Source organism: Vigna angularis, chromosome 8 (assembly GCF_016808095.1).
Source record: "Vigna angularis cultivar LongXiaoDou No.4 chromosome 8, ASM1680809v1, whole genome shotgun sequence".
Classification (NCBI taxonomy): Eukaryota; Viridiplantae; Streptophyta; class Magnoliopsida; order Fabales; family Fabaceae; genus Vigna; species Vigna angularis.
Window position 1 is genome coordinate 34,598,363 of NC_068977.1, and position 17,733 is coordinate 34,616,095.

General features: G+C 31.5%; 2 protein-coding genes and 1 long non-coding RNA gene across 4 annotated transcripts; all 3 read left to right on the plus strand.

Moving 5' to 3' along the window:
- The first annotated feature begins 1,702 nt into the window (after positions 1 to 1,702).
- Positions 1,703 to 3,831, plus strand: LOC128193809 (uncharacterized). Its single transcript, XM_052867933.1, has 6 exons — positions 1,703 to 1,879; positions 1,966 to 2,031; positions 2,279 to 2,447; positions 2,569 to 2,888; positions 3,057 to 3,110; positions 3,799 to 3,831. Exons 1-6 carry the CDS (start codon positions 1,703 to 1,705, stop codon positions 3,829 to 3,831), a joined length of 819 nt encoding a protein of 272 aa, XP_052723893.1.
- A 268-nt stretch (positions 3,832 to 4,099) lies between these two features.
- Positions 4,100 to 4,645, plus strand: LOC128193545 (uncharacterized). Its single transcript, XR_008244847.1, has 3 exons — positions 4,100 to 4,192; positions 4,369 to 4,455; positions 4,536 to 4,645. It is a non-coding gene; the product is annotated as an uncharacterized LOC128193545 (long non-coding RNA).
- A 2,794-nt stretch (positions 4,646 to 7,439) lies between these two features.
- LOC108343951 (mediator of RNA polymerase II transcription subunit 25-like) lies at positions 7,440 to 16,771 on the plus strand. Of its 2 annotated transcripts, XM_017582409.2 has the most exons (15): positions 7,440 to 7,580; positions 8,550 to 8,577; positions 10,255 to 10,306; positions 10,708 to 10,838; positions 10,954 to 11,154; positions 11,243 to 11,308; positions 11,511 to 11,688; positions 11,979 to 12,049; positions 12,159 to 12,557; positions 12,733 to 12,786; positions 12,887 to 12,915; positions 16,066 to 16,140; positions 16,234 to 16,324; positions 16,478 to 16,564; positions 16,695 to 16,771. In XM_017582409.2, exons 1-15 carry the CDS (start codon positions 7,480 to 7,482, stop codon positions 16,719 to 16,721), a joined length of 1,590 nt encoding a protein of 529 aa, XP_017437898.1. In that variant the 5' UTR covers positions 7,440 to 7,479; the 3' UTR covers positions 16,722 to 16,771. The 2 variants fall into 2 exon arrangements, with proteins under 2 accessions (XP_017437898.1, XP_017437899.1); XM_017582410.1 differs by lacking the exons at positions 7,440 to 7,580; positions 8,550 to 8,577 and adding an exon at positions 9,064 to 9,689.
- The last annotated feature ends 962 nt before the right edge of the window (positions 16,772 to 17,733 follow it).

Below are 17,733 nucleotides of genomic sequence, written 5' to 3' on the forward strand. Positions count from 1 at the left end.
AGTACCCCAGTGAAAATTAGTCGTTTTTATTATATTTTTACAAGTGAAAACTATGACTTACTTTTACTTGATTGAATTGCTTTTATGATAGATATATATTAAAGTTAAGCTGAAGCAATATGAATAGTTTTGTATTCTTATATAATAAACAAAATATCAAAATATATCAAAGAGGTCCTTCTTTAAATTTGTATATATCAAAATATATTTTTATATTTTTAAATTTGTAACTCTGTGAACTGAATTTTCTCTCATGTGTGTGCATTAATTAATTACTTCTCTTATGCAGGTCCTTCTTTGACAACTCAGGAAAAGAGGTAATTCATTCTGTATTTGAATTTTTTTATGGTATGATCTCTTGTATAAACATGCACATGCATGAAAGAGTTTCGAGTTCAATATATAGATAATATTTCAGATGTAGTAATCGACTTCAATGATACTATATTAATGAACTTGAGATTGGAATAATAACATAATGGAAAATACTATCATGTCAAAGACAGTTAATTTTTATGTTATAGATACCATTGGACTAGGTTGGACAAATGCTGTGGGAAAAAGAAGCATGTGAATGGAAATTTGTGCATGCAGCGAGGAAGCAAGTTTTCTAGTAGCAGAAGGTTTAAGCTATTTGATGTTAATATACTCTAACCTGCATGACTTACCCAAATTGATTGATTTCAAAACTAAGTTTAAGGTTTCTTGGTATACCTCGTATCGATCAATCAGCTGTTCAATACTTTGCTGGAAGTAAAAAACTTCACAATCGAATATTAGTCATACATTAACATGTTCTTATGTGATATGAAGGTATGCAAATATAGTTTAGTTTTTCAAATCCACAAGACAAATCTCTTGCCTTACCATGCCTCATTTGTTTACAGGGAACTAATGCACAGGTAGGTCTGGTAATGTATAATGCCAACTCCAATGCAGGTATTATTTTAATTACCTTTTATTTACAAAAATACCTCAAGTCATTTTTAACTTATCTGATTGAACGTTGGACGTTATACCTTGTTTTTTACTAGTGTATGTAAGATATGCCATGTTGAGTTCAATTAATGACAACTTTGTACTAATTATTTTTGCTTTTAACCTTATGTAATGTTAATTATCTGGTCCATTCCTTTAGTAAGCACACACATCATATATGGATACTTTCTTTTGTTCATATATAGGAATGATTCATTCCACAGTAAAACTGTTATATTGAAGCAGAAATTTTAAATTTGTTTGTGTAGATGTCCAACATATCCATTGGACAGGAGAGGTGGATTATTTTTTAGGTGTGTTATCATCATTAGTCTTCAATGGAAATAATGAAAACCAACACACCACGGTGCAAGGTCTTGGAGAGGCTCTAATGGTATATATATGTTAACTATTTCTTTTACTCTTTAGTAATTTATGATACTGTTAAAAATAATTCAAGTATAAGTCTCGTATTAAATATAAATGAGAGTTAAAAATCGTATAAGAAAAAAACTCACTTTGAAATTTTTGTATTAGATGTGATGTCGGATGAGACGTATGTCACATATATATTATATATATAATCTTTGTTCAATGAATACCCTCCAAAATAGACCCATCAGTTATATATGGGAATTGCAAGCATTATATTATAAAACTGGGAAATAACAATGTGTAATGTGAATCATGGTCTAACCAGTTGTTTCCAAGGCCGTCTGATGTCATGACAAAAGAAGAATACTACAACGGTAGTAGACATTGTATTCTTATAGCATCCGGAGACCCTGTTCCTAGGAGAATGTTAGTCTCTGTGCCACAGGTTGATAAAGGAAGAATTTTTGGGACACAGTTGCATACTTTAAATGTTGATTTTTGTGAGGTGGCAGAAATGTTTGGCCCGGTAATATTGTGGAACTCTGTTCTTACTTGTTTTACCCAATGGTAGCCTTCTATTTACACTGACTGAGTTCATGTTACTACATGCAGCTAGCAGTATCCCTTTCAATAATATCTGCAGTGCAACATCCAATTTTTGGAGTGATATTCAATATGGTATAAGTTTATCTCCCATATAATTAACATCCTTTCACTTTCACTAATATCTTATTTGTTATTCTGGTTTAAGATATGTAATAGCATGTTCCAGGTCAGAAAGTATAGTGATCCCTTTCATTAGTCAAAGCCAAGGTTTTACACTGTAGTTTGTACAGTTAATCACAAGTTGTGTTGCTTATTTATGACAACATGGTATTCATATATGTTTTGGTTAGTACATAACTTTGTTTTCCTTGTTTTGTAGGGAAATAACGGTTCTCCAATGGTAACCACTCCAAACTCTAACATTAGAATTGGCGAGTTGAATGTTCTATTGGCAAGAAATTTTAAGGAGGCACATGATGCCCTTCGTGGGAAAAGAAGAGTGGATCCAGCCACAAAAGAGAGTGTAAAATCAATGAGGATGACAAATGGTATTAGACTTTCCAACCAGTGTATCTTACTGCTATGAAAATGGATAATACTGTGTTTTTGTCTGCAATATGGAAAGTGATATGAAACACATTTCCCTTCATTTTGTTTTGATATTTTCAGAAGAAGTTGCTAACATGGTTTATTCAAGGGGTGCTTTACCAGCTGATGACTCCATGTTCCTTCAGTCAAGAGGAAACATAGTTAATAGTGAACCATCCTTATTACCACCAATTCTTCCATATGGTTGTACTAGTACCAGCAGCAGCAGGCGTCCACATCTTCCATTCCTGGCAGCAGGCTTTGATCCATATGGTAGACCTGTGTTTGGACCAACCACTGGGGTTCCACCTCCACCAAAAACACCTCAATTTAATCCCCATGATTTTTGGCCTCCTCCACCATCTTCTACATATTCTCAAAACCTAGTGCATGCATGGGAGGTAAACTGATTAATTAGCTTCATTATTCTGCAGAAAACTAACATAATATGCCTTCATTGAACATGTTAAATTTTCCTTATACTAGTTTCTCTATAAGATACTTTTATACTTTCTAGCTTAAAAAGTAATCTTTGGTTTACGTTGACATTTTCTCTTCTGCTTCTCTAGGGAACTTTGTTTGGAAAAATGCACAGGAATCGCACAAACACTCAGAGAGGAAAGGTATGTTAGAATCCATTAACCTCTAAAATTAAGTTTTTTTTAAGTTTATAGGAAAAAACACTTTGAATATTACGAATATAGATAAAAAGTTTTAAAATTACGGATATAGAAAGTGATGCAGCTCTCACACAACTTCAAGTGAAGAAGTCGTGTACGGGTGCACTACTTCAGTTCTGACACATGGTAAATGGTGAAGTTGTACATCCTCTACACATATTTTGGCTTTGGTAATAGATTATAATAAACTGTAATCGATTACTTAATGTTAAAATCGTTAAAGGATGTACACCTTCCCTGATAATTAATTACAATATTATTGTAATATATTACCTGTGGATGTAATTCAAATTACTGCAACGGTAATCGATTAGGGTATAATTCGTAATCAGATTACCAGTGAAGTTGTGTATTCTCTGTACAATTTTAGTATTAAGGAATTTATTATAGTTATTGTAATAGATTATTAGAGTCAGAAAACCTATGAGGTGCATGATTTCTTCGTTTGAAGTTATATAAAGACTCCACGACTTGTTCATAACAATCATTTTAAAAGTTTTTGCCTATATTGGTAATATCCAAAGTGTTTTTTTCTCGAAATGTAAAAAAAACCCTAAAATCATCTTTCACTGCTTAGAACTAGTTTGTTAAACAAGATCAACAGTGACTTATGTTCTGACCCATGAAACAGGCCCTCAGAAGAGCAACCTCACCCCCTACGTAAATGTACCTTCTTTCCATGTATTCCCAATCTTAAGTTTTCTAAGAAATCCTTGTTTTTACATTTTCCCAATTAAATGATCACTATAATCTACTTTTGGTTTTTCATTGCAGGCTTACTTACGGGTGGTTTAGTAGGCTTGAGATATCCTTGTATTTACCTAAGAAAACTATCGATTATATGATAACGTAATTTTATGGAATAATGTTATTGCTACTTCTTAAACGATCACTTCCTTTTGTATAGAATCTTACATATCTTCCAATAATGCAGGATTCATCTTGGACCCATAGATTATGTTTTCTTCGACATATTGCATTTCAACAATCTGGACTTGTATGAACATCTGACAAACAAAAACCTGGTCTGTCATCGATACTCGTAACAATGTCCAAAAACATGTTATTTCTCCATTTGCCAGAGCTTCATTTCTCAATCAAAAGATATCAATTGCATTGCCTTTTTATTTCAAAACTAAATATAATTTACTTCATTTTCTGCTTGCTTTTTTCACCACTGATGTTAGATATCTGTGTGCAGTGTGCGAAAATTAATCTCCCTTCTCAGATTTTGATCATATCTCCAACCAAAAACAGACACTACTACATAGGAACAATCTTTCCTGCGGTGAACATTTAGCTACACACATGTTGTGACCTTTTGATCTGTTTTCAATACTTTAATTTTGACTAATCAATAAATTGCAGGATACTACATTTATTCAGAAGATCTGAGCTTGCAAATGACTTTGAAGAGAAGATAAAACTGAAATTTATAGGCGCTGTTGTGGATCTATCAACGATATAGCAGTTTTTGACAGTTTAGGGACTGTACATTAGTGTTATCTTTTATTGTTTCAGTTTGTTAAGTTCCTATGTAGAAACTGTGCGACACCTTTTATTGTTTTACTTATATAATAATTTATATTTTGTATAAAAAAATTGAAAAGCCAAAGTCCCTGTTTCATAATCAAATTCAGTCACGAAGGAGCAGGAACATGAAAGTTGACTTTCACCATGATAAAAATAAATATGATTTAATACCTATTTTGGTACCTATATTCGTCATTTTTGTTCAAAGTGATATTCACGTTTTTTCGGTGTTCAAAGTGGTTCCCTTTTTTGTAAAATTTATTCAATTTGTTCCATTTCACTGATGGCGTCTAAATCGCTAAAGTCCACTTAAGCCAAAATTAAATAAGGTGTCAATTTTGAAAATACGTGGCAAGTTCAAAGTGATTCCCTTTTTTGCAAAATTTGTTCATTTTCGCTAACGGCGTCTAAATCGCTAAAGACTACCTAAGCCAATATTGAATGAGATATCAATCTTGAAAATACGTGGCAAGTCAAGGGGAAGTGACATGACAATGTTAAGTTAAAGTTGTTTTTGTAAAATGAAATTAACATTGGTTTAGAAGAGACAACTCAATTTAAGTCCAGTTTGGGTTGAAGAAATTGGTGAAATTGTTGTTCAATTTGGGTTTGTTGTTCTTTTAAATTGTAATTGGAGGAACATAGGTTATGTAAGTGTTCTTAATGTGATGTTGTGTTTTTTGTGCATAGAGATGAAGGTCTAATGATGCGCGAATTGAACATGCAATTTGGGGGTTTTGTCGCTATCGTTTCGTGGTGCAAAAGGATTCTGGTTATGTGATTTGAATGTTTTTTTATAGGTTACATGGAGGCATCGCGATGAGATTGGAGATTTAAGTGGTTCAAATTCGCATATTTATGATTGATTTTTTTGTGGCAGCACAAAGATGATTGACGGAGGAAGATGAGATTATGCTAATGTGGGATTTTAGGGTTTGTAATTGGGTGTTTTGAGACGGTGAAGATCACGATTGTGTTTATGTGTTTCGCGATTTAGGTCTCTAGCTCTGGTTGCTACTTGCATGTTAGTGCTTGCAAATACAAATGAGTGACTAAATTCTCATAAGCACAAAAAATATATACGAGTAAGCGAGTGATAAATTTTTATTTTCAAATGTTATACCATTTCCTTTGCTATTTTGTATTATTTTCATTAAACAAGGAACCCCAACCTCATCTCTTTTTATTTATTGTAACTATAATTATATTTAAAACGATATTGTTAAATATTATTAAGTTAATAACAATACAATAAATAATCATAGTAATTAGAATATATATATATATATATATATAACGTGTAATTATGTGTGAAACTTTTTGTGTGATAAACATATAAACTAAAAGTATATAAAGGAATCATATAATAACAAAAGTGGTAAGAAAAAAAATATTTAAGAGAGAAGTTAATTTAAATGGTTAATTTTATTTTAAAAAAACGTATTACTCTAATTTGTAAATTAATTATTAATTTAGGAAAAAAGACGTTACATTTTTATTTTTTATTATACTCTTATTTCTCGTAAATGATAATTTACTAAATATATTATATTAGATAAAAAGAGAAATGAATAAAATAAGAAATTATACAATTATTTATTAGAATGAAAAAGTGTATTGTCTATTTGTTAGAAAAATAAATTTAAAAAATAATAAAAAAGGAACGGAAATAATATTTAATACTTTTACATTTATGGTGTTTTAAAGAAAACCATTCTTTATAATATTTATATATAGTTATATTTGAAACAAGAGAAAGTTATTTTTACAGATTTAAGTTTCAAGTCTGATTATTTTTATATTTTTTAATTAAGTTTAAGTAGTTTAATTTGTGATAATTATGTAAAGTGATTTTTATTTTGTTTCGTCGTCTTATTTATTTGTTTATTTGTTTTTAAGAAATATGAGGATCTGTGATTATAAGGTCATATTATGATCTCATCAATGTTAACAACGAGAACAGTTCCTTAATTATGATAAGTGATAGGATAAAATTTATGGAAAATATGATAATTTCGTTATTTAATATGTTTTTAACGAGAGAAATATAAATTGTTCTTTTGTTATATATATTACCTAAAATATCATTTTTATATTTCAATTTAAAATATTAAATAAATTTGATTAAAATTATTTAAATTTAAAAAATAATTTTAGTTTTTCAATTAAAAATGTAGTTTTATTACTTAAATTTATTATTTAGAAGTGATTAAACAGTTTTAAAATACTAGTTTAGTTTCTTAAATTGTGTTTTGAAACTAAAATGGTATTTTGTTTAACATAAGAACATTATCAAATAAAAACTAAATTTAGAGGCAAAATTAATTAATTACTATATTGACTAAATTAAAAATTATTTTATAAACTAAAAATATTGGTATCTTAAATAATCTTTATTATTAATAAAAAAATATAATCAATTTATTAATTGGAGTCTAAATTACTTTAGTTGCTATTTCTAATTCCTCTATCTTTTCCAGAAAATATCATTTAGAAATTCATTAAATTCTATTTATTTCCTATTTAATGATTTTTAATTCAACTTTATTAACTAAGAACCACATGCAGTTTGCATTTATGACTCAATAAATAATTTAAGGTTCTTTACAATTAGTGAATGCCTGAAATAAAGTAACAAAAGTCAAGTCTACATTAATGAGGGTTGACCTTTATAATGAACACCACTGTTATATAAACAACCAAACACTGCTTCATCTTCTTCATCTTCTTCATCTTCTGCAAGTTCTCTTGTTTTTAGCAGATTTCAGTTCTTGATTCCATGGCAAATAACAAATGGTTAAACATAACAGTTGATGGAAACTCAGCCTTGGCTTCTTACTGGCCCAACATTTTCTCAGACTGTCTTGAAAAGATAGTCAGGTTTCGAAATTCTTGATGCTCGTATACCTACCATGCATGATAATTTGTTTCATCTTCTATATAAAATAACATGCATGTTGTATTTTTCATCATATATAATCATCATTCATAACATGCCCAATTTATATATAGATTTTGTTTTCATAAGTAGAAGTATGGATTATTTTTTTAACCAGAGGATATGAGAGAAAAAGACTAAAAACAAGAAGATTTTTTCTTTTTTGAAATACGAATTTAGTTCTTAAATTTTTAACCTAAAATTGAAATTTGTTTTAATATAATTTGGATTTTAAACTTTAAAAATAAATAAATATAATTATTTTAATTTAATTATGTTAAATTTTTTTACGTGTTAAAAATTGAAGTTTGAGTTGTATATATTATTTTATTAATTATAACTCAAATGTCGAATGTCGTTTAAAAGATAAAAAAAATCAATGTATGAATTAAAAACACTGTATTTATTTACTTTTAAAATTAAAAGATCAAAATATATTAATTTTATATCCAAGTTTAAATTGTGAAAACATATTTAATATTTTGTTATGACTTCTAAAGAGAAACAGTTTCAATAAACGTATATAAAAATACACTTTATATAATAGAAATTTTGAACTAATTAGGATTATAATAACGTGTGCTTTGAAAACCCTGTGTCTAAAAAATATGATACTAATTAATACAGTTTATTGAAAAACAAAATAAATAACTAATGAAATGTCTAAAGTGCTCCTAATTTAAACAAGAAAAAATATATCATACTTTCCTTTCTTTATTACATAGAACATTAAACTATTTTTGTTGCATTATATTTTATATTGTTCGCCATTAGTTTATAAATAAAGTGACTAACCTTGTTTTATGAATGAATTTTGGGTGATTTAATTTATTTATCTAAATTTAAATTTGTGACTCTTGAACTGATTCGCTCTCATGTATAAATATAAATTTTTTTTCCCATATATGCAGGAACTTCTTTGAAGACTCAAGAAACGAGGTAATTTAAAATGTTGTAATTTTATCTTTTTTTGTTATGATCTTTCGTAAATGAGCACAGAAAGAAGTTACAATAATTGATTGATTGCAAAACTAAAACTCAAGGTTTCTTCCATAATTTATGCTATATCATTCATCCAAAACTTCATTAAGAATAAAAATACTTCCTGTCATGTATTATTAATGTGTTTTAGGTGTGTGAAGCAACGCAAATACAGAAGGTTAGTTTACACATAAATTCAATGAAGTATTCATTGACTTTACAATTGAGTATATGCATTATCATTGATTTTACAATTGAGTATATGCATTAATTGAAACAGAAGAGTTAATCAGGTGAAGGTATAAGAGTTTAGTAAATTCGACTCGTAAACTCTTAACTTCGTATAAAAAAATATAAATTTATAGACTTATTATTCATAAAAATATATTTATAAAAATATTGTAAAATATAAATTAAAATATTAAAATCTTTTATGTTTATTCCTATAATCCTTTAACAATGGCATCATCATCTTTATCATCTTCGTCCAATTCTTCTTCAGGTAAATGTTAGGCATCGTTATTCTCTCATAATGTTATGTTATTAATATCAAAATTATTTAGAGCAGAGAATTTGTTGTTGGTTCTGGAACATTTTTACTTCTACTTTTAAAAGGTTTCCATTGAGTTTGACACATTTGTTGACTTGATGTTCTAAACTTTTTCATTAGAAAAAAAAGTGGCAGGACTTAGGGTTTAAAAAAGCACAAACAATAAATTTCATTTCTTTAATAAAATCACAAGAATTTAATTCTTTAATAAATCATTTACATACTTAAATAAATTTTTTAATAAAACAATAATACTTCATTCACCACCACTTGCGGCTTGAAGAAGGCCAAACAAGAAGGTGTGGCGGCGAGGACGACAATGAGTGCAACGATGATCACAAACTAAGCGAAAATCGACGAGGACGAAACATGATCGCGAACGGCGATCACGATCGGCAAGCAAACCAAACGTGACCACAAATGCGACCACGAACAACAACCAGTTGGAGCGAAATGTGACCACGAGCGAAGAACAATGGTGAAATGAAACAAAACGAAAATGAAGAAGAATACTGATCAGGTTATTAAACCCTAAACTAAAAACGACTCCTCCTTTCTTCGTTTCTTCCTTTTTCGAACTCGTTAAATCGCTGCAAAGTCACAATTCTAAACGATCCCACCGAATTCATATACGATTTTATCAAGTTTAGTCAAAAACCGAATTTGGTTCTGAGTTAACTCAGAAACCAAGATTGGGAACGTAAACTCGGATGAGTTAACCCGCGAGTTTGAAAACCATGATTGTAACACAATGAAAATTCCATAAAGGGAACAACTGCTGATGAATACTTGTCTGAAATAAAATATATATATATATACTTTGACACAAATATATTTTTTACTTATCTTTTTTATTTTTTTTCTTAAAGGAAATACAAAAATTCATTTTTTTTATGATCATTTTATCTTTATATTATATTTAAAATAAATGTAAAAGTGTCATTCTATCATTACTTAATAAAAAAAATTAACAATAGTATATTATAATATGTTCTTATGTGAAGGTATATGCAATTATATATAATCTAGCTTTTCAAATCCACAAGACAAATCATCTTGCCTTACATAACTCAACTTTTTTACAGGGAGCTAATGCACAGGTAGGTCTGGTAATGTATAATGCCAACAACAATCCAGGTATATTATTTCATTTACCTTTTATTTTCAGTCTATATGAGATATGCCTTGTTGACTTCAATTCATAACAACTTTGTACTAATTATTTTTGTCAATAACCTCAACTAATGTTAATTATATATAAGATTATATGTTTTTACTCTTAAACTTTGAAACAAAATTTTCTGGATACATTCATTCTACACTTAAAACTATCATATTGAAGTAGAAATCCTAAATTTGTTCAAAAATATACTTTTAACACATAAATTTTTTACATTCGATGTTATATTTTTTTATCTTTTATTTTTTTTTTCTTTTTAAAAATACAAAAGTATATTTTTTTTATGATTATTTTATTATTGTAATTTGTGTTAAATGAAGGTAAACGTTACTCAAATTTGCTTGTGTACCTTATCTAGGGTTGGACGTTCAATATATCCCTTGGACAAGAGAGGTGGATAGTTTTTTAGGTGTGTTATCATCATTGGTTTTCAATGGAAATAATGAAAACCAACAGACCATGGTGAAAGGTCTTGCAGAAGCTCTACTGGTATATATATGTTAACAGATACTTCTTTTACTATATTGATGTAACTATCTAGCATATGGGATTTGCAAAAATCAATAATAAAAGTGTGTGATATGAATCATGCCCTGATAAGCAGATGTTTCCAAGGCCTTCTAATTTCATGACAACAGAAGAATACTATAATGGGACAAGACATTGTATTGTTGTAGCAGCAAGAGATCCCATTCCTGCGAAAATGACAGTCTCTGTGCCAGAGATTAATCAAGGAACAACTGTTGGCACACAATTATATACTGTAAATGCTGATTTCTACGATGTGGCAGAATTGTTTAGCCCAGTAATGTCATGAAACTCTATTTTTACATTTTTTTTCCTAATTCATAGCCCTGGATTTATACTGATTATGTTCATGTTACTGCATGCAGTTAGCAGTATCTCTTTCAATAATATCCCCAGTACAACATCCATGTTTTGAAGTGATATTCAATATGGTAAAAGTTTATATATATCTTCATATATAATTAACATCCTTTCAAAAAATATCTTATTTATAAGTAAGATATATATTGAATGAAATACTTTTGATTGATCTAAGCCAAGGTTTATAGTTGTATACTGTGAATGAATGACTAGTTTATTATTCATATATATGTTTTGATTCGTATACTTAACTTCGTTTTCCTTCTTCTGTAGGGGAATAATGGTTCTCCACTGGAAACCGATCCTATTTCTAATTTTAGAATTGGTCAGTTTAATGTTATACTGTCAAGGAATTTTAGAGAGGCACATGTTGCTCTTCGTGGGAAAAGAACAATGGATCCACCCACAAATGACATTAGGGTTCCTATACATTATGCTAACGACAATCAAGGTTGTCTTGCTCTCTGTGTTCATCAGTTTTCGTCCTTGTCTCAAGAACTATGTTATTTTTTAGTATCTAAGTTATAAACATTGATTGATCGACGACAACTGAAAGTTATTAGCTTTATTTCAATACAAATCTTCCCAACATTGTGTAGCTATTATTGCTGCAATTTGACAATTTTTTTGCAATCTCTGCACAAAATGTACTTGAACTTGGAAATGGATGATGTTGTTTTTTACCGTGCATTTGCAATAGATGCCGAGTGATTTGAAACACCGTTTGATATATATTTTCAGAAGACCTATTCACAATTGCTAAGATGATGATGAGTGGAGGGAGAAATACAGAAGCTGCCAGAGATAGACTTGTAAGTGTAGAATAGTTGGAGATCTTTTCCCTTTTTTCCTATAATTAAGGATGAAAATGTCAATTTTAAAGTGTTATTATTAACTCTTTGTTAGTTTTAATTTGAACAGGAGACTACAAACCCAGTGTCCCTAGCTGTCTCAGATGGGTTTTCAACTCCAGCAATGTTTGTTTCCAATGCAGAAAGTTCCACAAGAGAAGGGTCTTCAGAAGGATTAGTTGAAGAAAGAGGCATGGCTGATCAACCAACCTCTCGTTCAAGTGAAAACTCATTGAATATTCTACCCTACTTCGCACTACAAACGCTTCCTAATATTACTACTACCACTAGTAGTAGCAAAGGTTTTGCACGTCTTCCATACTTAGCAGCTGGGTTTGATCCATACGGTAGACCTACATATGAACCAAATGGGGTTCCTCCACCACCCATAACACCGCAATTTAATCCAATTGATTTTTGGCCTCCACAACCATCTTCAAACTCTCTAAATCTAGTGCAAGCATGGCAGGTAAGTTGATTACTATCCATGTTCTATATGTGTTCTATGTAGCTTTTTAATCTTTTTCTTACACCACTTATATCCATATTTCATTCTACATTGTTTACTGTTAAAGAAACTACCTGTGGAATGTCTGCATGCAAACACATACTCTCTAGATATATAATTAATCTTTGGTCTCCAGGGAACTTTGATTGCAAAAACGCACAGGAGTCGCAAAAACCTTCAGAGAGGAAAGGTATGCTAGAAGCAATTAACCTATAAAATAATCTTTCATGGCCTAGAACTAGTTTGCTAGAGAAGATCAACATTCTAACAATTATATATGCCATCAACAGGCTCACAGAAGAGTAACATCACCCTTCACGTAAGTTTACCTTTCATGGTCCTAAATTTTCTATATATATATATATATATAAAACCTATGTTTAATACTTATTTTGATGCTTTGTTTGGTTAGGTTTGTTCAAAATGTTTTTATCTTTTTTTCAGATGTGTACAATTGTTCCATTGTAAAAATAGTTTAAGTTGGTCTTATTTGCTTATCGCTTTAAAAACGGTGTAATTGTCCCTTTGCTAAAACTAAATGAATTGTTCAGTTATTCATTGTGTGGCACGATGAGTTAATTGACTTGGCAACTTATGTGGAAAGCGCCACCACAGGACCACCATGCTGCCATTAGCGCTACACAAGTTCATCTTCTCGCGCAATCAAACTTCCATAGTCACCACACCATCAACCTTCATGCGCGAACATCACATCATCTTCGTTTCAAATTGCAAAACCACTATCCACCTCCATTACACACCTTAAGCAGCCATGGTGACCTGCACAAAATAAAAAGTGCATCAAACCCTAAATATCGCCTCGCCTCCACCACAACCATGATCATTCAATCACAATGGTTCCTGCAGAAAAATCTCAAACCAGAATCACGATTCACCCCTTCGAACCCTAATCGCGAGTTACTTCCCTCGATTCAAAACCTACATCAGAAATCAAAAAAGCCCAGAAACCAAATTACCTAATTAAAATCCTCCACGACCAACATTTGAAAACCCTAACCTAAATCGCGCCGCAACGGCGAGTTCATATCCACCATCACCTTCGCGCACCGCAAGAAATTCTCCTCCATCTTCGTCTTCTCCACGAACTCGAAGAACCCAGATCACATTCTCGCGAACCACCATGGCCAATAAATATCTCCTTCTTCGTAGCAGCATCTTCTTCATCGCAGAATAAATGCAGACATCATCTCCATCAATCTCCAAACCTACAAATTGAGAAGGAACCACATAGAAATCACCTCAGCAGCCGCCGTAGATGAGGGTCGAAAACCCTGGCTCGAGAAGGAGATAGCGTTCCTGGCGCTGCAAGCACCATTCTGGAATTGTGTGAAACCCTAATTTGGGTGGGAAAGGGACTGTCACGTGGCAATCCCTCATTGGTTGAGCTTGTCACGCAATCAATAATTGGACAACTCATTCAGTTTTGGCTAGAGGGCAATTACATCATTATTAGCGTTTTTAACGTCATAAGCAAAAAGGATCAACACTAGTACAATAAAGAGTAAAGGCACCGGTTGTAAATGTTTATAGGCCTCGGTTCTACAACCGAGGCATACGGGGGCGAGGTAAAAAGGTTAAGGTTTATGCTTCGGTTATAGACCGAGATAAAATGAAACAAAAATATGCCTCGGTTCTTAGATAACCGAGGCAATAACGTGTGTGTGTTTTTTTTTAAACTTTACTCGGTTCATTCATGCCAACCAAACTCAAAATTTCCCATTCAGCTCAAGAATCTACCACAACCAAGAAAACCATAACAGAAATCAAACAAATCACAGTATTACAACAACCAATAATCAATGTCAAAAATCTGTCTACAGAAGCAGCAAACATCATGAACTCACCAATGTCCAAATTACAACCCACAAATTACAACAACTAATGAGAAGAAACTCAAATAAAGAAACTTGGATACAGAAACTCAGAAGCAGAGATGAAGATGGACTTAAGCTGAAGCGTTTTAGATCAAATTTCTTCCTCTTCGCACATGGGTTTCTCTGTTCTTCCCCCAATAGAAGCATCTCCGACCACCACCATCTCCCCCACGAAGGTTGCAGCATCCACCATCATTGACTTCCTCTGCTCCCCCTCCGTCGTCCCCACCCTCCTCGCCACCGTCACTGACTTCCTCTGCTCCCCCTCCTTCCGCGAATCCTCCGTCCACCGTCACAGATCTGCCCTCCACCCCTCCATGCGCGCAGATCTGTTCTCCGCCCCTCCATGTGCCCAGATCTGCCCTCCGCCCTTCCATGCGCCCAGATCTGCCCTCCGTCACCTCCCTCTGTCACCGCTGCGTCCTCGTCGCCGTTGCGTTCTCGTCGCCGTTGCGTTCTCGTCGTCGTTGCGTTCTCGTCGTCGTTGCGTTCTCGTCGCCGTTGCGTTCTCGTCGCCGCGTCCTCGCCGCTGCTGCGTTCTCGTCGCTGTTGCGTCCTCGTCGTTGTGTCCTCGCCGTTGCGTCCACCGTCGTCGCACATCGCACATCGCAGGAGGAGAATATCGCGAGGCGGAGAAGAGGCAGAGAAGATGAGAGGTGCTTTGGGGAAATGATCAGGGTTCTCTCGATTTAAAGCCCAATATGCCTTGGGTCCATGCCAACCGAGGCCGATTTAGAGCCCAATATGCCTCGGGTCCATGCTAACCGAGGCCGTATCTTTGCTACGTGAGGGTTATGCCTCGGTTCACCCTGAAAACCGAACCAGTATTACTTTTAGACACCGGTTTCTTAACAACCGAGGCATATAATGCTTTTAAAATTACGAGACTACCACCGCGTTTTGATACTTTGGTTCAGTAAAAACCGAGTCATAATGTACGAGTTAAAAACGTCATTTTTTACTAGTGCAACTTGCACCGTTTTTACAAAATATGGAACAACTCTTAACATTTGAAAAAAAAAAGGATCACTTTTAGTAAACCTAACAAACCGAGGGATCAAAATAGATATTAAACCTAAAACCTAATTGTCACATTTCCTTAATAATGTATTTAAAGTTTTTTACAAGGCAAATATGCCTCTACTCAAAATTTAAAAAAAAAATTACGAAGACAAGTCGTATCATCTTCACATGACTTTATGTGAAGTTATGCATTCCCTATACAATTTCAATTCTATCATATATAAAAAGTTGAAGTGATACACTTTTAAACAATTTTAACGTGTTGTAATCAATTATAAGAATGGATAATCGATTATGTATTATTGAAGTCGTTTATTCCCATACGATTTCAGCCACTTATACATGATTTTAATTTTTTTATATAGCAAAGCTGAAATAGTTTAGAAATACATAACTTGTTTCATACGAAGTCGTGACCGTAAGATTTATCAATTTTTATAATTCTTTTAAAATTTAATACTCTCGTAATACCCTGTTCTCCTACAAAAACTACACAAATGAATGATATCAATATAAGGTCACTATCATCTAATTTTTTTTTTTCATTGCAGGCTTACGAATGAGTGGTCCAGTAGGCTAGAAGTAGCCTTCTATTTACCACAAAAAGCTCTCAACTATACGATAACGTAAATTTTTTTAACAATTCCATTGTTAGTTCTTAAAGGAACACTTCTTTCTGTGAGGAATCTCACCTATTTTCTGAAAACATTTAAATGTAGGATTTTTCGTGGACCCATTGATTATGTTTTCTTCTATATGTTGCATTTCAACAATCTGGACTTGTATGAATATCTGATGAAGAAAAACCTGGTCAGTCATCTGTACTTACAGCAACACTGTAAAAAAAAAAGTATTATGTTTTTTCATTTGCTAGGGCTTCATCAACCAATCAAAATGTTGGAAATAATATAAATACGAGTCTAAGTCATAGAAATTACTTTTTTCAATGATGTGGCGTTGCAGTGTGCGAAAGTTAATCTCCCATTTCAGACTTTGATCATATCTCCAACGAAAAACAGACACTTCTACATAGGAACAGTGTTCCCTGCGGTAAGTGTAATGTAAATAAGATTTCACATTATTATTCTTCTTAGGTTGTCTGTTGCACATTTAGCTACACACATGTTGTAACCTTTTGTTTTTTTCAATACTTTAATTTTGACTAATCAATAAATGACAGGATGTTACATTTGTTCAAATGAACTAAGTATGCAAATGAAGAGAAGATAAAGGAGAGGTTGTGTGCATCAATTATAGCATTACTTCAATGTATTCTACTCTTTAAATAAAGAAACTATTTAATTAGTTTGGAGTAAAGAATTTATGCACTTACATATTGATTGTTAATTTTTGTTACTAAAAAAGTTAAAATTATATATTTTTTTAAACCTTTCAAATAAATCTTATATTTTTCATTTGAGATAGAAAAAACTATTTTAACATAAGTCTCAACTTTGTATTCATTTGCATGAGTTTTCATTATACCAACATTTCCAAAGATGTTAATAAATTCAAATTACTCTAATTCAAGTGTCTAGAACTTAAAAATTAATAATTTAACCTTTTAATTAAATTAATATTTTTATTCCAACACATAAATTATTTGTTAGAAACTATAATGAATGAGTCATTTTATTTTCAAAATTAACTAAAAGAGAAGCTCCAGTTCAATAAGAAATTTCTAAGCATTCCAATTTCGCCTCAAAGTTGGTCCGCTCAATGTTCCTCCAACACTATATTTGACTAAAAAAATAATAATTTATAAAGGTTGTGCATTAATTTTTTTTCCCAACAACACATTTATTATATAAATATACATTAATTTGCATTTATAACCCTGTTAAAAGTATATTTTATTTAAAATACTGCCATTGGAAATTTAAATTGCATAATAATTCCTTTGCTTACTTACCTTAATGAACATTATTTACAGAATAAAGACGCAAATAAATTTTAATTACCCTTAAACGTGTCTTCTAAAATAGTATTAAAAATATTAATTTAATAGTCCTGCGTTTTCTTTACATTAACTTTGTTTTAATGAAATAAAATTATTATTTAAAATATATTTTGTTTCAATATATTTGAATTTATCAGTTACAACTACTTTCAATTTTTTTAATACCCAATACTTTCTTTAATTTTTGATATAGAAAATTTAATATTTTTTATACTTTTATTTCTATATTGAGATAACTGCTATAAAATTCTAATCGGCT